The sequence below is a fragment of the Ammodytes marinus genome, assembly GCF_949987685.1.
Source record: "Ammodytes marinus genome assembly, chromosome: 21".
NCBI lineage: Eukaryota > Metazoa > Chordata > Actinopteri > Uranoscopiformes > Ammodytidae > Ammodytes > Ammodytes marinus.
This window is the reverse complement of record NC_137225.1, coordinates 4,749,716-4,770,682: the sequence shown is the minus strand read 5'-3', so window position 1 is coordinate 4,770,682 and position 20,967 is coordinate 4,749,716. Positions and strand designations below refer to the sequence as shown.

General features: G+C 45.9%; 1 protein-coding gene across 1 annotated transcript in view; it reads left to right on the top strand.

The window, feature by feature from the left end:
• zeb1b (zinc finger E-box binding homeobox 1b) overlaps positions 1-18,998 on the top strand; it is a 52,992-nt gene extending 33,994 nt beyond the window's left edge. The window contains exons 2-8 of the mRNA XM_080050284.1: positions 3,264-3,419; positions 8,678-8,839; positions 10,258-10,460; positions 11,265-11,370; positions 11,791-13,439; positions 14,550-14,730; positions 16,088-18,998. Coding sequence (XP_079906410.1) covers positions 3,264-3,419; positions 8,678-8,839; positions 10,258-10,460; positions 11,265-11,370; positions 11,791-13,439; positions 14,550-14,730; positions 16,088-16,815 — 3,185 coding nt within the window. The 3' untranslated portion in view covers positions 16,816-18,998. The remainder of the gene's footprint in view (positions 1-3,263; positions 3,420-8,677; positions 8,840-10,257; positions 10,461-11,264; positions 11,371-11,790; positions 13,440-14,549; positions 14,731-16,087) is intronic.
• The last annotated feature ends 1,969 nt before the right edge of the window (positions 18,999-20,967 follow it).

Below are 20,967 nucleotides of genomic sequence, written 5' to 3'. Positions count from 1 at the left end.
TTGATTTTCCATAGATCCATAGAATGTGGCTGTGTGGGAGGCTAATGTAAATGTGATCTATGGACAGGGGTTAAGGGCCAACTCAAAGCCAAAGCCATGGTAACGGGCTATTATTTTCTCAGGTGATCAGCACGCTGTAACCTATGGAAGAAAACAAACGTTCACAAGAACTAAGTTCTTCACCTCCTCCACCTATAGCCTTCTCTGTGAGCTGCGTAGGAGTCCTCCTCCTGTTGTGTGCTAGCATACTAGCGCTAATGAGGCCAGCTGTCCAAACGCCCGGCCGCTCAGCCAGAAGGGACTGCAGCCTTTGTTGATGCTAGGTGTTACATCTCCTGTTGGAACACACAGTTTTGTCTCAACACGGCCGACCATTTGGCACAGGAAGACTGTCTCTGTTAACCCCCCACACCACCAATCCTTTACTGTTTCCCTCACAAACCTTTGCTGTACTTCACAGCTCCCGCTTTTACTGCCCTGATGGCCATCGCCACCTCCCGTCTGCACACACCAGCACATTGATTTTTCTGCCTACAGCTTCATATTTGATCATTTTCTCTTGACACTACTGGCAGAGTGTTGCCTTTGTAATCGCTGAGCTCAGCTCCACACCTGAGTGGCTGTGGCCTGAGACAGCCTCTTCTAAAGCACTTTCTGGTTGACAATGTGTTGCACCCTGTCTGCGGACCATACATCACCTGGAACAGTCACTCTGACAATAAGAGAGAGCGAGGAAGAGAGGGCCATGGTGCAAGGCAGACAAGGGACAGAGAGGGACAAGGAAAGACTAGTTTAGTCTCACAAAGCTTCATCAATCCAACTAATCGTCTGTTTATTTGAATCGCATCTCAGCTTGGTCGGGCCCGCAACTTCAAATTGTTCGATTGGCTAGCCAGTTAAAGGTGGAGTCAGCTATTCTTGTTGTCAAAATCAGTGAATATCTCCTCATCCACTACTTGTCCTTACTGTGTGTGTGTGTGTGTGTGTGTGTGTGTGTGTGTGTGCTGAAAATGTTGCTAGCTACTGTGGGTCCCTTTGTTTACATATCAGTTTACAGTGCCTAGGCTGTGTATCAACACCAGATTTGTTTTCGGAGCACACACAGTACAGACAGGTAGCGAATCATGAGACATTCACTGATTTTGTCCTAATGTGATTTTGACAACAAGTGTTCTCCAGGATGGCTGACTCACCTTTAAGGTTGTAGACTAACCCATATAGCCTGGATAGCCATCCTGCTACAATGGATGAGCTGAACGTTGTACCTCTTGAAAACTACGATATTGAGCTAGTCACACACACCACAGTAAAGAATAAGATAGAAAGATAATAATGTGGAGTTAGAAATATTGTGAAGAGAGGGGAAGAGGTTGAGAATGAAATAGCTATCCCGATGAACCCCTCTCCCGATAGGATTCCACAGCTGCGGCTCAGCGGTGTTGACCCCTGTGCAAACGGCTCGCCAAATAACAGCGCTTCCCTGTGCACCTTTCATCCCTCCCGCCCCCACACCTCCTCCCTCCCGCCCGCCCGCCCGCCCACCCTCCTCAGCCTGAACCCTGCGTTCTACCCGGGCTCTGCAAACCAACGCATAGCAGTTTGTAATAATGACCCGCGCCATGAAAGGGAGACATCTCTCCTAGAAACAATTCTCATTGATTGAAAAACGGAGGATCGTGATTCTGCCAGATACGCCTCCTTCCTGACAAAAGAAAACCAACATAAGCAGCCACTTCAGAAAGAGGTGGGCGAGTGGGGTTGGGAGGGGTGATTGAAGAAAAAAAAATCTAGTTCTTTGTACTGTACAGTGCATATTCAGAGAGTGAATGCAGGTTGTGTGGTCGTTTGTGTGTGTGTATGATGTGAGATAAAGTAGCTGCAGAGGTAGTTTCAGTGCTGCAAGCCCAGAAAGCCCTCTGCTGACTGGGTTGCTCTCATTGGAGAATTGATTTGGCCTCTGAGAGGATCTGTAGCTCTCTGTGGAGCGCATGGGTCGGGGGGAGAGAGTGGGTGGAAGTATCACAGGTGGAATTGAGAGACGGAGGAACCGTGTGTAAAATGAAAAGAAGAAGGAGACAGAGGAACACACACACACACACACACACTCTACCGCACTCACACACACCCATCTGAAGCAAGCAGTCAGGGAAATTTACTCCCTGTAATAACCCTCTCTGTGGGGATGGCTGTCTCCGTGTGTATGTGTCTCCTGGCTCCTTCAACCCATAACACAACCGACCAGGTCACACCGACTCCCACGCAGCGCGCACACACACACACACACACACACACACACACACACACACACACACACACACACACACACACACACACACACACACACACACACACACACACACACACACACACACACACACACACACACACACACACACACACACACACACACACAATCTAATGATCTCACACGCTGGCACTGTATGTGTGTCTGCAAGTGTGATTTTTCCACGTTTCTCTGCAACACGTAACCTGTTGTTACCGATATCCATCTCAAATTTTCATTCAGAATCAGTTGCAGTATTTTTCTAATAAGCTTACATTCAATCTGTTGTTACTATAGCCCTGTTTTATTCTCTCTTGCTCTATCAACCCACTTTCCCCATGGGGATCATTTAACGTTTAATTTCATCTGCTCCTTCACTGATGTAAGGCCATGTTCTATTTGATTGGTGTTTGATCTCACTCCTCCTTCAACCATTCCCTTTAATAGCTTTGACATTTAAAGGGAACATATTATGATCATTCTCAGGGTTCAAAATGGCAATTTGGGGTTTCTACTAGAGACAGAATAGGTGGAGGTGGAGAAAAAGAGAGGGTTATTTTTTCGTACAATTGTGGCAGTCTATAGGACGGCTGTGGCGTAGTGGGTTCGATCCCTCGTCTCCCCGTCACATGTCGAAGTGTCCCTGAGCAAGACACTGAAACCCAAATTGCTCCCGATAGTTAGCCTGCTGTCAGAATGTGTGTGTAAATGGTATCGTGGGAACTGGGAACAGGTCTCCCCTTGAAAAAGAGTCTCCGGTAAATATACTTAAACTCTCCAGCTCATGGCTTTTCCCATTCATTGCCCCACGATCTAGACGCACATACAGTACACCCATCCCATTATCTTTTATCAAAACTGAAGATTACTACACGTGTATAACCTGTTGACCAAGACTCATTTGATTAAATAGCCTCTCGTCTGAGCAAGCTTTTTCTAAACCCCCTGTTGTCTCTCTATCTCTCTCTCCATGGTGCAGTGACCACATATGACAATGTGGTGGAGGGCGGCTCAGAGTCGGACGATGAGGACAAGCTGCACATTGTGGAGGAGGAGGGCAGCCTGGCAGACGGGGCTGACTGTGACAGCACCCTGCCAGAGGAGGAGCCCCCCAGGGAGCGCTGCTGGGACCCAGGTGAGACCACACTGCACTCAATCAAGCAACAATACACACCCCAACTTTCAAATCTTAATTTCCATAGATTGTGCTAGGGGGGGGGGATAACATGAAGCTAAATTCACTATTTAGCCACAACATTGTCTTTAGATAAGTGCCAATTCATTTAGACAGGCAAAGTATACGCTCTTTCTCGTCACAAGTATCATCCAGATTACACTGGCAGAGTTTTTTCACTTCTAGTATCTGAACAAATGACTTAGCGTGACAAATGAAGTGTCCCCTGTCACTGTCAGCCCTGTCTTCACCTGGCAACGTGTCTTTGAACGCAACACTTATTCCTATCTGCTAAGTAGAAGAGCATCGCTCACAAACGGCCTCCAGCATATCAATGCAAATATGTCATGAAGCATCTTTTATTTTTCTGTTACGACGTCAATCGCTGTTTCATTTTGACCCGAGCTGAAGTGATGAGGGGGCTAAGTTAAGAAATGTCTTGCTTACTGCGCACCGTTACGCACCACCAAGGCTTTGTCTCATTGTGAAACCCAGAGGGTAAGGAAACAGGTACTACACGTGATGGCTTTGCGACTAAGGCAGGAAGCACGATATGAATCAAGGACAATGCCAACACAGGGAGAGACCTTCAGGCAGAGAAAATAGCCTCACAAACCCAAAGAGCCAGCTGAGAGCTTAATGGCACTGGTGGGCATTGGGGGGGGGGGGGTGAACTTCTTTTTACCTCAGACCTGTGTGGAAGTGACACAGAGGCAGCCCACAGGAAGGGCTGACGTCACCCCCAGACCCCCCTCTCTCCAAAACAACAATCGCAGGTGCTGAAGGATGTCGCTGTTTCAACCTGGACCAAGGCCTCTGTGCTGCTCTCCTAACCCCACACACAATGCGTGTGCATATAAATGTGTGTGTGTGTGTGTGTGTGTGTGTGTGTGTGTGTGTGTGTGTGTGTGTGTGTGTGTGTGTGTGTGTGTGTGTGTGTTTGAGAGAGAGTGTTTCGGGCCTGTGTCACATTCATTCACTGTGACAAACTCCAATGATATTTAATTAGATATTTATTAAAGGGTGTTTCTCCTTGCAGATGTTGGCTTGATTTATTTTCACGGGTGAGGGATGTGTGAAACCAAGGGGGGCTTCCATTTAGCACAGGTCAAGTGAGCACATGCAAGAAATGTCCACCGACCTATCACGTTCAGTTTAGGGAGGGATCTTTAAAAATTCCTCTCCAATGAGTTGACCTCAGTTTCAGTTGCAAGGTTTCGGTTGCACACACACACACACACAGACCGCAGACCTGTGCTCAGCGTAGCCACCTATTCCCCAGACTATGCTGTCATTAGAAGCAGCGCTCTCCAGCTCTACCTCCTCCGTGCATAAAGGGAAAGTTGGAGGAAGAATAATGTCATTGGTTTTGGCCAGGGCTTGTGAACATTAAACACTTCAAAAGCATGAGTTACACTGAAACAGCTCAAGCGCACTGGCGGCGCTCCACAGTTATGCCTGATCAGGCATATTTTCTTACACTCACTCATGTGCGCATGCACACACACACACACACACACACACACACCTCTCTCTTTGCAGCTCTCTTGCCGTCTCTGGCCCTCCTCTCATACATCATACATACTTTGCTGTCACTCTGGATCGGACTGATGAAACATGGTGAAAGCCACAGTCCTTTTAAACAAACAGGCTTCTCTCATCCCTCCATCCCATGTTGGGTTTGACTCCTGAGAAGCGAGAGCAGTCTCTGGGTCGGCCTTGGGGAGTGACCACCACCCACTAATCTTCTTCTCGGCACGGCCCCAGTTTGCATCACACTAAACCTTGACACCCCTTCTCCTGAGTCCACCACGCTCCAAAACAAGCGCTGTGCCATCTCCCCTTTCCTCTCCTCCTTTTACTTCTTTCTACGCTCCTGTTCTCTCTCACTCTGTCTCTCTCTCTCTCTGAATCATTCCTCTTGATTATATGGTATCACAGGCCCCCTGCTCACTGTCATTACTCATTCACTCCTAAATGATTATGTAGTGTTGGAGCAGCCCAGTGTCGGCGCAGTAAACTGCAGGCCCACTCTCTACTGACTGACTAACTCCAGGGGAGGGAAAGGTAGAGGTAACATTTGATGAGTTGTTTAAGAGCGTGATTACATCTCAGAGAATAAGCAGGGTGGAGGCTGGAGAGCTCTCGTACAGGGATGTGGCAATGGTACTTAATGAGAGAGCCAAAGCCATGGGTTTAACTGCTGTGGAAGCCTGAGGTCACTGGGCTGGTTGTTGTGGAGTGTGTTGTGATGGCACTCACTGCTGTATCCAACCAGCAGTGGGCTTTGGTTGCATGGATCTCATTCACAATGACACAACCTTTTTTCCTCACTGCTGGCTATTTCACTGCTGTTTCTTCTTGAATTCCTCTTGAATCCACGTGGATGGTTTGTGCAGCCCAGGCCCTCTCTGTGTGTGGACACTCAGGAACACCTACATTCCTCTGTGCCTTATGTCACCATGTGATGCTTTAAAAACTGAGCCACCCCTCTGAGCACAGGAAGAGGGAGACTCTCCAGAGAGCTCCAGGGAGATTGTACATTCAAGACACACACACACACACACACACACACACACACACACACACACACACACACAGCACAAGTTTCTTAATAGTGCCAAGCCAAAGGATAAGCAAATCCTCCTAGTTTTAGGGAAACGCCTTGGACGTATCCATTCTCTGTGACTACTTACCTCCTGTACGATGAGAGATAAAGGCGTTACATCGTCACTAATGGTTTGGGGAATATTTGATTCACTTGTGCAAAATCTCCTTATCTGCTGATGTGTCTCTCCCCATCCCAAGATAGGATCTACAAAGCCGGGTCTGGAATACACGACCACAGGAAGCAGCGGGGGCAAAGGTTGGGCCCAGGGCAGGAAATGCATCATGGGATACCGGCCGTATCATGTTGCAAAGAGATGCGGTGGGCAGAGAAGGATGAGAAAGAGAACCAGGGAAATAGGAAAGAGGAGAGAGTGGGTGGTCTGCTGATATTGTTCTTTAGACGTACTGTAGTTTGGGTTACACTTTCAAACAAATAAAGAGCTAACTGCTTCTTTAAGACGATAAAGTACAGCAGAATGTCCTGCTACAACCTCACAGGGCTTCACTTTTCCTTGTGGGGATTTTTTTCAGACAACTGATTTCTCCAACTTGTGCAGCGGTGCGTTCACATCCCTGTGTCAGCACATAAATGGCCCGTGTGATGTTTCATGTCAGGGGAGCAGCCTGATAACAGAGAGAGAGAGAGGGAGAGGGCTGTCAACCCTGCTGGCCTCGCTCTGTACTTAACAAAGAGCTGGGAGAGAGACAAACACATGCACGCAAACACACACACACACACACACACACACACACAGAGGGAAAACAACAGCTTGTCATACCTTTGCACCGCAGACCCCCAACTGGGACTCGACTTCACACACATGCTCAACATTTAGTAGCCTAGAGGTGCGTTTGACTGTTTGGATGCTGGGGGAACATAAGATAAACACAGTCGGATCAGCACTTCCCCACATGTTTAACAATGTCTTCTAAACCGTCAACAGAATTGTGAATAGTTTAAGATCATTCGTCTGTTTAATTGAGCGGTTTGGCAAGTTGGGAAATGCTATTAGTTGTTTTTCCTTCGAACCAATTCAAAAAGAAAATGTGTCAACATGTCTGCGGGGGTGTTGTTGAGGCTGCTGAGGTCATGGGAGAAAAACTGTGGGGGTTAGCAGCCCCTAATGTGAGCCTGACACACCATTCTGTGATGAGAATTCCACTATTCAACTTTCTCAGCACCTGCTGTTGGCTTGTGCTTTTATACAGGCACATATACACGCACACACGCACACACACACACACACATTTCTCCGATTTTTTTACTGGCGGGAGGTTTTTCTTCGAAGGGTCTTTAATAACCATAGCAACAAATGACTGTGCTCATATTGTTTCATGGCTTTGTTAAGGTGCACCAGAGGAAGCAGCCAGAGCAGGGCTGTGTGTGTGTGTGTGTGTGTGTGTGTGTGTGTGTGTGTGTGTGTGTGTGTGTGTGTGTGTGTGTGTGTGTGTGTGTATGTAAGAACACTGGTATTCACTGTGCATCTGTGACTCATGAAGCGTTACACCTGTTCCCATCTCTGAGGAGAACACAGCTGGCCTCGTCTCTCAACACACAGTTACACACAGACACGGACACAATTCACAAAACACAATTCTCAAATCTCCCCGTAGCAGAGGGAGTGCTCAAGTCAAACCCTAGAACATCTGCCTGCCTATAGTAAACACGCCCGTAGCATTCACAGCAGCTTTAACTTGTCATTTTAGCTGATAGCTCTCTGTAACGATACACATAGCCACACTAACATATCCATAGAGGAACAACGCTGGCTTTTTAAATGGTTGACACACTATACATGGTTCCGGTAGTATCCACTTCAGGAAGCTCTGGGGGAGCGGAGACGGGAGAGAGGGAAGGAAGCCTTGATGCATCCTGAACTCCATCCTCAGGTTACTTCCACTTCCTATAAAGCCGCGGCTCGCTAATTAGCGCTCGTTAGACTCATGACTAGCTGGCCCGGCTCATGTGACGTTGATCAAGCTTTTCATTTGCTGGTGATATTAAGCACAGTCTGAAGGCTAAGCCTCTCCAGAGAGCAGAGTGTGTGTGTGTGTGTGTGTGTGTGTGTGTGTGTGTGTGTGTGTGTGTGTGTGTGTGTGTGTGTGTGTGTGTGTGTGTGTGTGTGTGTGTGATGTCAGTCCACCGCAACACATCAGGACAAGATCCCCATCACCTAATTATCAGTCCCAGTCAAAACAAGTACCTTACATAACATTGTGAATAGAGGCTAGCTATTCAGCGTGTGATGCTCATGCAGTAGCCTGTGGCCTTTCATGCTAATTAGTTTTTTCTCATCCTATTGTGAACCACAGCATTCAGGATGCTTGATTCTTTTTTCTTTTTCTCTCCCCCCAGCACTGCATGCCTCATTCCAGGCATGTGACAGTGTCATGATCAAGGGCTTGGACTGTAAGATCAGGTTCAGCTATAACGACGCTTCCCGTCACATTATTGAATTATCACGTTTCATACACAAAGGTTAAGGTTTCATATGTACGGCCTACGTCGATAGAAAACATGTAAGGCTTGAAATAACAGGGTACTAATGGATAATACATACAGACACTAACCAGTGTGTGTGTGTGTGTGTGTGTTTGTCCCTTCACAGTGAAGGAGGACGGTGTGTCAGACGGTGAGGATGACGGGAGCACAGACGCCCTGATGGAGGAGATGCTCCAGCAGGGAGACACGGCCGTCATTTACCCAGAAGCCCCGGAGGACGAGCCCCAGCGCCAGGGCACGCCCGACACCAGCGTGCACGACGAGAACGGTACCAGACATCACCACGCAAACAACATCAAAAACATTTCTGTCTAAGTCACTTTTCCTAAATAAAAAAAAATGTGATGTGCGTTTTGTACGTATTGCCCGAAGGCGAGACACTGCAGGGTTATAGATATCATCATCTACTGGCAGTTGAATACTTACATTAAAGCAATATTTTTTTTTATGTTCCAATTTGTTTAGAAATCTTTGAATAAATATTCAAACTTGGCGATATCTTACTAAACAATATGTATCCTAAATTTGCACGTTTTAAAAAAAAAGCCAAAAATCTAGATTAATGATTAGGTGGGAGTGAACATCTTTTTTTCATTTTGTTAATAAAAAAGTATATTATAAGCAAAAAAAATATTAGAATGTATTAGTGCTTGAAAAAAACATGTTTTTGCCTGCAGTTTCTGGCCTTAAATGTCGTTAATGTCTTCATAATTAGTGCACACTAGCACGTTGAGGTGTGTCCCTACATCACACACACACTCCACTATTTCCACCCGAGTGCTCCCAGTCACTGAGCTCTCACACCGTTGCTGCACCTACCCAGTAATTACCCACATCCCCCTGGGGCACGGCTCTACCTGCTCCCCGTCCCACCTCAGGTGTTAACTCTACCCCATTAACACCACTCTGAGACATCATTACACACAGCGCTATTTGTTAAGTGCGGCACACTGGGGGCCTTTATTGCTCCCGGGCTTTTGGCTTTTACCTGCTATATACCAAGGGAAGGGAAAAAAGAGAGGGAGGAGGAGGGGGGAGGAAGAGAAACTGCAACACCTGAGTAAATTTGTCACGTCTGTGTGAGCTCTGTCTGACTCACAGCTACCTGGGCGATAATGTGTGTGTGCATTCCCATCCTGAGGCACTTTCACCTGTCCCACAGGGGGAACTTAATACATCACCTGTTAACAAAGTAATGCTTTACCTGTGTGGGAGCCGGGGCAACTGAGACCCTCTGTTAACCGCCAGGCAGGCTGCTGTTTGCCCAGATCTCTCTTTTTTCCCTTCCATGCGTGGGTGTTTTTGAAGCACTTCTAAACGCACAATGGGCAATCAAATGATGGAATTTTCTAGACGCGTGGAAGCTGTAATGGCTGGGGCTTTGTATAAAAAGATCAAACCCAGTCCTGTTTGCTATTTGCTGTTTTTATATTGACAGGAAGGCGTTAGTACAGACCGCTAATCAGCCTTTATCCATTTGGTTACCTGGGTGCTGTTTACCTGTGGGGGGAGGGGTGGGGGTGGGAATAGCAGAGGAGTGTGACACTGTGGCATGGCCTTGTGTAACATCAAAGAGCCCTCCCTGTTGACCATGTGTTTACTACACCCCCCCCCCTTCTTCTCCTCCCCTCTTACCTTCACTCTCACATATGTCATTACAACACTCTTTTTTTCCCTTCACCCCAGGAACTCCTGATTCCTTCTCCCAGCTACTCACCTGTCCGTACTGCGCGCGCGGCTACAAGCGCTACAGCTCGCTGAAGGAGCACATCAAGTATCGCCACGAGAAGACCGAGGAGAGCTTCAACTGTCCAGAGTGCAGCTACAGCTTCGCCTACCGCGCTCAACTGGAGAGGCATATGACGGTGCACAAGGGCGGACGGGAGCAGGTAAACATCTGACTGACAAAAACCAGTCAGGACCGGATAATGATTAAAAACGACTTGGATTAAAAAAAAATCCCCCATTCCCCCGATACCTACTAGTGTTCTGATCATTTGTAGGTTTTTGTTTCTTATTGTTCTAGGTTGTATGTGGACATGTGTTTTTTTTTAGCAAACTTCCATTTCTTGGATATAAATATGTCATGCAGCTATATCATTCGTGAATCTTTGAATCCTATTTTGACAGCTGGCACTGTAATATAGTATAATCTTTGACGTGAACTGTTTGCATCACTGACTGAAACCAGGTGGTGGGAAAACTAGTCAACAGTTCAAAAAAAATGAAGAGACCATTTTTTTGAATTTGGTAGAAATGTTGGTAGAAACAAGAGACACTGAACATTTGGAGTGTTTTTTTTCCCAGAGCTGTATATTTTAAGATGTTATATTAAAGATATTTTCTGCCACTGTTTAGTATTCTTATATCCTTATGTATCAGTTTACAGTAGACATGCTCTCGTTCGAACACTCAGTGCTGCTAGATGACTTGTGTTTGGTCTCAGTGGCACACTACACTCTCTGTAGTGTTGTAGTAATTACACGATGACAAAGTGATTCTAAATTATGCAAACCTACCTGGAAGCTCGGGTCCTGTGTCTGTATTAGCTCGCTTGCAAACACGTTAGATAAACATGAGCCTTTGCCCCCCGATTGATTAATGACACTGTGACATGAATTAGTAGCAGTTCAAAGGTTGTGTTTTCATTGTGTGTGTCTCACTGATGTCCTCCCCTCCGCCCCTCCTCACAGAGACACATCCCACAGTCGGGAGGCAATCGTAAATTCAAGTGCACTGAATGTGGCAAAGCATTTAAATACAAGCACCATCTGAAGGAGCACCTACGCATCCACAGCGGTGAGTGGACAGCCCCGTCACCATGGCAGCATTCTGTGTGTGTGTATGGGTGTGTGTGTGTGTGCACGTCAGCAGGCCATGTGTACGTCTGTGCCATGATGCTCCACTGGCCACAGATGTTTTGGTGTCTGTTGAACCAATATTTATGTTTTATTTATGTTTCAGCCAATTCCCTGTGTTTGGATATCCTTCATGGTGTTTCACTTTCATTGTGTGCTCTTCCTTAATGCGCCATAATGTGTTTCTTTTGGGACAGCAATTAGAGATGGGCATGTCCCAACGGTGCCATTACATCAGCGTTTAAGCATCATTGACATGCATTAGAGCTTCTACCTGCCACACTGCTCATTTAGCTTCATTCACTAATGGAAACTCTTTCTCTCTCTCTCTCCCCTCTGTCTGTTCTACACATCCATCCAGGAGAGAAACCCTATGAGTGCTCCAACTGCAAGAAGCGCTTCTCCCACTCAGGCTCTTACAGCTCCCACATCAGCAGTAAAAAGTGCATCAGTGTCATCTCTGTGAACGGCCGGGCGCGCTCTGGGAACGCCAAAGCCCAGACGCAGGTTTCATCTCCCACGGCCTCGGCCCTTTGCAGCCAGATCAGAGACAAGCTGGAGCACAGCAAGCCCCTGCAGGAGCAGCTGCCCATCACCCAGATCAAGAGCGAGCCCGTGGACTACGAGTACAAGCCCACGCTCATGCAGTCCCCTCTCTCCATGAACGCTGGTATGCAGGGCACAGTGCAGGCCGTGGTCCTGCCCACCATGGGGCTGATGTCTCCCATCAGCATCAACCTGGCAGACCTGCAGAATGCCCTCAAAGTGGCGGTGGACGGTAATGTCATACGCCAGGTGCTGGAGAACAACGCCAAAGCCCAGGGCCAGATGCACTCAGGGTTAACCACTGGAACACTCCATCACCCGCAGCAGCAACTCTTCTCAGCCATAAGTCTGCCTATCGTGGGTCAGGATGGGAATGCAAAGATCATAATAAACTACAGTCTGGACCCCAACCAGGGCCAGCTCACAGCCCAGAGCCTGAAGGAGGAGCCTGAGTCCCTCTCAACAGCTCACACCACCACTGACTCCTTCAAGTCCCAGAAACTCCCAGAAGATCTCACCATGAAATGCACCAGGCCCATTGAGACTAAAGAGAAAGAGGAAAAGACCACTAAGACTTGTCTCCTGTGTGATAACTGTCCCGGCGGGCTGGAAGCACTCCATGCCCTCAAGCACTGCAAGAAGGACGGTGTGGGTCTGAATGGAGTAGGCCTAGATAAGTCTGAGTCTGCTGTCACTGCCCTGCTGTCAGGGGGAGGACTCTGCAACCATCCCAAGAACCTCTTGTCCCTACTCAAGGCCTACTTTGCCTTAAACGCAGAACCAACCAAGGACGAGCTGGCCAAGATCTCCGACTCAGTCAGCCTGCCTGTCCACGTGGTTAAGAAGTGGTTTGACAAAATGCAGGAGGGTCAGATATCGTTGGGGGCGCCAACACCTCCTTCGGAGGAAGAGGACACCTGTGAAGCTAACAGCGTGGTGTCTCTGGTTCCAGGGAAGGACATGGCCAATATGACCCAGGACAGCCCCACAGAAGCTACCCCAGCAGAGGTCAATGGCGCCCACTGCTCGCCGGCCTCACCCACACCACTAAACCTGACAGCTGGAGGTCCTGTCCCGGCCCAGCAGAGCACTGAAGGACCCCTAGACCTGTCGCTGCCAAAGCCTGCCAGAGAGGAAGCAGAGAGAGCGGTGGCTAAAGCCCGCCTGCGGCCCTCCCCTTCCTCCGGCTCTACCATTGTGGATCAACCCCTGAACTTAACTTGCACAAAGAAAGAGGCATCGCCACTCTCAGCCATGGGCAGCAGCCCCCTCGCACTGTACGCCAGCCAGACAAGTGCCAAACCCCTCGACATTGTCACCACAATGCAATGCCTAAGGGCACTAGCCACTAACAACAAACAAACGACTATCCTGATCCCCCAGTTGGCCTACACTTATACCACTACAGCAAGCAGTCCGGCGGGGACCGAGACACAGGAAACCATCCACCTGAATGGAGTGAAGGTATGCAAACAATAACTCAAACTGTCAAACTAGACTCGTTAGATTCAAACCAGCAGTTAGATTCAGGGCCAATCAGAGCAGACTGGGCATTTTGGAAGGCGGGGCTTAAAGAGACCAAAACCAAAAGTACCATTTTGAACCTGAAAGTGAGCATAATATGTAACCATTAATTCACCCTGTCTATTCTCTTTCGTTACTTCTGGCCCACTGTGTACAAGGCATCATGTTATTCTTATATTTTATTTTATACCTGACCCTGAAACCCATTCTCAGTGTCCAATCTGGAAGCCATTTTGAGTGGATTGGAGTCCAGTTGGCTTTTCTCTCTTTTTAGTCAAACCCTACAGTCCAGATCATTCCTTCATTTTGTTCATAAGCTCCGGAACATGACAGATAGCCTGAAACCATTGCATGCAAAATCTAATCAATAACTCATATATAGAAATGTCAGAATCCAGTGCTTTGTAAAAAGGATAGCCCTTAATAGTTGTCCATTGTGCAGACAGGGAATGGGCCTGTAAAGATGGATGTAGATCTGTGTGGGTGTGTGAGTGATCTGCCTGTGCTGTCACCAGGAGGACATGAGGCTGCACTTTGCTGCATAGCCCCCTATTGATCTGCTGGAATCTGTTTAAACAGCACACCTCTGCCGGCCCCCATTGATTTATTGTTGTTGTATTATACTTTTGTGTTAAGTGGATTGGCATAGACCCGGCCCTGTAAAGTAAGAGCCCTGCTGTGTATATATTTCCTCTCCTTTAATATTGCCTCACATTCTCTTTCACTGCATCAGTGGATGGGTTTTACCAGCTCCAGGGAACATGGGGAAACTCTACGTGTGCTCATAAGTGGACAATATGATTATGTTTGAGGCCAAGGAAAAAGATTGGTTAAGTGTTTTTTTTTTTTTGCAATTTCACAACCGCCTCCGGTGAGAGCTATGAGTAGGATATGACACGGCATCATTTCCTGTAATACACACGCACTAGTGGATCACTAATGCTGGGACTATTCTGAAGTATTCATTTATTTTTTAATTTTTGTGTAAAACAAAACCTTTGAAGCTTTTTAAACTCACCAATACATGTGTGATGTCTCTTCTTTGTCCAGGAGGAGAGGCCAGACCCCGGCTCAGACGGCCTGTCCACCATGGACGACCAGAACGACTCAGACTCTGGTCCTCAGAGGAAGAAGATGAAGAAGACGGACAGCGGCATGTACGCCTGCGACCTCTGTGACAAGATCTTCCAGAAGAGCAGCTCTCTGCTGAGACACAAATACGAACACACAGGTAAATACACACAGTCTCATGAGTTCCCCCCCCCCCAGGGCCTTGACGTAAAACACAGACAAAAGTCACAACCAGATGGACTGTGTATTAATTCTAAAAAGAAAAAGCAGAACAGGAACTTGTCTCACCAGCATCACTCACTCTGTTGGGTCCTGGGAAAGGATGAGTCAGTGTGTGTGTGTGTGTGTGTGTGTGTGTGTGTGTGTGTGTGTGTGTGTGTGTGTGTGTGTGTGTGTGTGTGTGTGCGTGTGTGTGTGTGTGTGTGTGTGTGTGTGTGTGAACCGAAGGGGATTTTTTGAGCTACGGCGAAGAGAAAAAGGGTGGACACCTCCATTCCAGCAGGTATTACTCAACATAGCACAGAAGAGGTCTGAGAAGTTCTTTCCGCCAACTCCCCACCTCTGCACTGCCAGCTCCTCGTGTGTGAAGCAGGGGGAATGTTGCAACAGGCGAGGCTCTGCTAGTGATTTGGAGCGCTTCGAGATGATGATTCCGTAAGCCAAGTGCAGGTCAACTCTCTGAGAGCCGTTTCAGTTTCTTCCTCTTTTTCTTTTTCTTTATTACTCTGATACCTGGCCCGCAACCACAGCTCTCAGCTCCAAGTGACCTCATCCCTAGGTGAAGACTCGCTGTTCCCCTGTCTGGATAAAGTTTCCTTGAAGGTCTTCAAGCGCACATTGCTGTGATTGTGTTGTATTGTTTTGAAACATTCTCCCTGGATACATTGATTATAGATACTGTTATGGGCCTCGCAACCTTTAACACAACAATGTGAGGGGAATTCACCGCAATTGAACCACGGTTGCTTGTTGCTCTCCTCCCAATGCCTGTGCCTTTTTTTGTTCTATGGCTTTTACAGCGATGTTCATACTACAGTTATTTTCTCTTCTCTTTTGTGTCCAGGTTTTAATTAGTTTTTTTATTTTATTTCATTTTGGGGGGGGGGTAACAATATAGGGGAAAGTATGATCATGTCCAAAATTTTAATTACATACAGTATTCATTAATCTCCTTTCTCGTCAGACATTGAAGTGAATGAACATGAATGAAAATGAAGTTGAAAGGTACAGATAAATAAACCATACACCTTGAGTTCTAAATAATTGAACATTCACTTACCACAGTCGGACAGGTAGCAGACCATGAGGAGAGATATTCACTGATTTTGACAAAGTTCTCCAGAATCGATCCACCTTCAATGAAAAATAATAAATAAATGAATAATAAAATACATGTCATAGTAATAAAAATAATACTAACAATAATAATGATAACAGTAATAAATATATCAGAACACCGAAACATAAAAATATACCCTCTTGACAATAAACACACGATGATCTTTTCTCTCTCGCAGGGAAGCGACCACACGAGTGCGGCATCTGCAGCAAGGCCTTCAAACACAAGCACCACCTGATCGAGCACATGCGGCTGCACTCGGGAGAGAAGCCCTACCAGTGTGACAAGTGCGGCAAGCGCTTCTCCCACTCGGGCTCCTACTCGCAGCACATGAACCACCGCTACTCCTACTGCAAGAAGGAGAACGCCCAGGGCCAGGGAGGGGGAGCGGGCAGTGACAGCCCCGCAGAGGACGACACCACTGAGGCTACCCGGGCCGACATCATGCAGCACATCCTGGGTCCACAAACACCCACCTCCTCACAGCCAGACCTGGATGAACGAGGGAGCAGCCGAGGAGAGGAGAGTGAGGAAGAGGAGGAGGAGGAGGAGGATGAAGGTGTGGTGGACATGAAGGACATACAGGTGGTGCAGATCGGGGACGAGGGAGGGGAGGAAGACGAGGAGGAAGAGAGGGAGGAGGAAGAGGTAGAGAGAGGAAGAGAGGAGGAGACAGAGATGGAAGTGGCAGAGGAGGAAGAGGAAGCCGACACCAGGCAGGAGGAAGTGCTCGCGATCATTCAGGAAGAGGAGGAAGTGGAGAAAGAGGAGGAGGAGGCCATGGATACTGTGTCGATGGAAATGGAAAAGGAGTCCATGGATAAGGAAGAAGGTGTGACGGAAGAGGGACAAGCAGAGGCCGAGGTTACTGAAGAGACAGACAAGAACACAGTCTCTGGAGACTAGAAGTAAGGAGGAGAAAGAGATGTTGACTTACAGGGCAATCCAACTCCTCCCAGAGACCCAATCAGATTCCTCCCCTCACTGGAAGGGGAGGAGCCAAGGAGACGATGTCCGCTCACTCTGACACTTAGCTTCAGTTCACTACTGTGTAGAAATCCCAGGTGTGCCTGAAAAAAAAGAGAAATACTAGTGACTTTTCCACAGGAGATTGATTTCTCACTGTTAAGAGAAAAAACAAAAAATCCATTTGTAAAGAAAAAAAGATGAACACGAATTTTAACAAATGAAGGAAATGCATTATACAGACTTTGGAAGCTAGAGCCGACACCTTTTAGATAATGTTTTATTACTAAAACACCTTGGGTCATTTGTTTTTATCAGTGTTACTAATTTTATCACTCATATTTTAACCTTTAAAAAGTTGTACAGTTGGGAGATATTTCTATACCTTTTTATTGCCAATGAACAAAAACGAAAAAAAAAAAAGTCAGTATTTTATTAAGTTGGAAGGAAAATATGAGAGAACAAATCCCGTGCACTACAAGTGGCTTGGTTTACCTATGGATGAAGCAGTTGAGTTGTGTTGTCTACCCTTCAGTATTACCGCACTAGATAGACCACGCCGATCCCGCTAGCAGATGTTAGCATAACATTTCTTTTTGTGATGTTCTGTTTATAGGATTGTGAGCCTTAAGAAGAAAAAAACAACGGAGAGCGGGGCAGCTCTTTTCACTCATTTAGTTCCTTTTAGACACATTGTTGTCAAAGTTTTCGTTACAAATCAGTGTTTTATAGGAACAGTTTGACAATTTTTGGAAAAACGGTTATTTCTTTCCTTGGTATCGTACAAGTATTAAGTGGTATCAAAAGAAAAATAAGTGTGTTTTTCAAAAACTTCTTACTGTTGCTTTAAATGTTCAGAGCGAGCAGAAAGGGGATGTAGAAAGCTGTCTGACCCTCCCTTTACCTCCCCCCCCCCCACTCCGACCCATATGCAAAAAAAACTAATCTAACTAGAACAAGAGAAACATGCATATCAAAAGTGCCATTGAATATTGCTGTTGAAGCTTAGCAGCTCCGATCAGGTATTGCCGGGACCCAGATGAATTTATAAGCCGGAATACTGTTGACTTTGGCTGGCCACCACAAAGAGAGAGTAGAGTTTTAGCCCACCACATGTTCATGTATCATAGATTTTTTTTGTTGACAAATTGCTTTTTTATTTCTAATCTGAGCGACTAAAAGAATTTCAATGCACATTTCTTCCCATGATGATGAAGTATGATTTTCTAATTGTTCTAACTGTGTCCTGCCTTTTTCAAAGCTTATTCAGTGCACTTGTTTAACACACCTTGAAATGCTCAGACGTCTCTCCGGGTAACAAAAATGAAGGCAAATATAAATCCCAGGAGTTTCATTCAACCATGTTCTTACCTGTCAGTATTATTTTTGTTCGTCTCTTATGTTGTTGTATGTTCTGTTGTGTGTACTGTATGTTTTCAGCAATGGCAGTATTATCCCCACCCCCAAGGAGATGGGTATGTCTGTTTAGTCATAGAGAACTTTTATATTTATGTGTCTTATTTTTTATATTTCTTTATGGTTATTTATTACACTATGTAGTGTACAATACTGTAGTTTGTATTAATACGATAATATATTTTAGTATGGGGGAAAAAATGATTCAAAGGCAAATAACTACACGCCTGGATAAATGAGACTCCGATATACTGAAGTATGTTTTTCGAACAAACAAAAATTATGTTTTTTTTTTTCTTGGAGAAAAAAAAAGAAACTCGCACCCTGCAAGCCTGAAAATTGGAACCTGTGACCTATCTGCATCCATTCTCATGTTGGTTTAGTTTTCTCTCCCCTCTCTAATATGAAGCTACTGAACTTTTGAAAACTAATAGTATGTCTAATAGCATGAGTGTGTGCTGTTTTATTGAAGGATTATCCTTAACCACACAAATTATCCTTTTTGCCAAGCCAAAATAATATTGATGTAAGTTTTTATGTTTTTATTTGTGCCAATTTGTTACTTTATATGTCAGTGTCAAGACCATGCCCACTTTTATATGCCCCTCGCCTTTAACACCCTCATCTTTTTATAGTGATTGTTTTTTTTTGGATGTTTTCTCTCTCTATTTTCTTTTGTTCATTTTTTTATGACTCCCCATCTCACAATAAATACATCAATTACAAGCTGCTGGGTTTGTTATGATCGTTATTGAATTTTATAAAGACATAATACATTCTTGCTTGCACTGCAATATCCGAGTAAATAACAAATACAAGAATTCGAAAATGTGAAAAACCAAACAATAGGCACAGAACATAAGGCTATACTTAAACATACTGTTCTGTTTGGGGTCTTGGAACCCCAGGGTTTCTTTACCTGCTCCAAATTCATACGTACCATTGTTCCACCATCTTATTAGTTAATAACTTTTACCCACTTCTGAATACTAATGCTCCTGAGCAATATTTTTGAAATGTTGACATGTTTTAGTTGCTACAGAGAATGTCCCATCAGGGGAGACCGGGGTTGGTTGGCACACTTTCCACTCTATGCTGTATATCTGACCTGTAACACATGGGTGATTTTGGGCAGCACCACCCTCCTATCAGTCTACTTTGTATTTTTGTTATAGGAGTTGAAAAGAAAATTAAAGCAAGCAGTAGTTAGCTTAGCTTAGAATAAAGACTGGAAGCAGGTTGAGAGGTAGCAGATAGGGACCTCTGCATCTGGTTTAGCAATAGTCAGACACATATCATTCTTACGTATGAATTAAACAAAGATAGAGCCAGGCTAAATGGTCAAGGCTTCTGCTTAGCTAAGACAGTTGTAAAGCTAACCAGTTCTTCCTGGTGAGTTAAGCTAATCAGCTTAGATAGCTTTTATATTTAATTGTAGACATGTCACCTTAGCTAACTAAAATCTTTTAAGCATACAGAAAATGAGAGGTGTATCTATGTCATGTAAAACTCATTAAGAAATCTAATAAGCGTATGAATGTCAAGCAACTCTTTTAAACCAAAAACTCCATTGTTTGAGTACATCATGAATAAAGGTCGCTGATCAGTCAGTCCAATCTGCCTGTTAGTAGCCCAGCCCCAAGGTCAACCATATCGATCCAGATTAGGTTTCTCTGAGGGTGGACCCCCCCTCACACACAGCCCCTTCCACTAGCATGAATTAGTAATGGAATGGACTAAAAATCCATAGTCTGTTGAGGACTTGAAAATGATACAATAGCTGGTGAACACATTGGATAGTCCTCTCCCTTTTTATGTGAGTTTTTTTTAATCAGTCCTGCCACATGCTAGGACTTGCTTTGCTTCCATTTCAGAAAGACTTGTTAAGTGTTGAGAAGGTGCTGCAGATTTAGGGTTCTTTGTTTAAGGGTGCGAGTGGGATTCAACCTGTCACCGTAGCCTCCCTTTGTCTGCATGGATGGAGTGGGCGCAGTGTATACAACTGTATCTACCTGAGCATGCAGGAGTGTATCTGTGTGTGTGTTTTGGGGGGGAGGAGATGCTTTGATCCTGCCATCACGTTGAATGGGTCCCCAGAGACACTTGACAGAGGGTGGGGGGGGGGGGATCCATGCTTTATTGGACAGCTCACGCCCTAGCATTACCGTGTCAATGTTCCAAACAACATATATGTAATTGTGCCTATTACAAAACGTTGTCAACAGTGGTCGGTAGGGGGGTTCCGCTTTTCAAACTCCACAGAGGTCAGAGCTTGTGCATATAGCCTGTGGGCTGAGTGTTCAGGATGCTGGGGCTGCTTTACAGGCTTTCACTCCCAATCCAGAGGACTTAAAGCGCCAAGATATTGCCATATGTTCTGCTGGGCTCAGCATTTCAAAGGAAAATTGAAAAGCTATAACTGCTAAGAGGATATGGAGTGCTCTTGCCAATAATGGTGCAAAAGCCTGATGAAGTATCATGCTTTGCCGGGGGACGCTGACACCGAGCCAAACCCAGGGGGCTGGCGCTCCCCGGGGAAATTTAGTGAAAGGCATAGGGAGGAGGAGGACCAAAGAAAAGCCCTGTGCTCAGGAAATAGCAGTCACTTAAATATCATGTTCATTTACTCAACCACTAAATAGCAGAGTGCGCGCACAGATATTGTGTGTGTGAGTG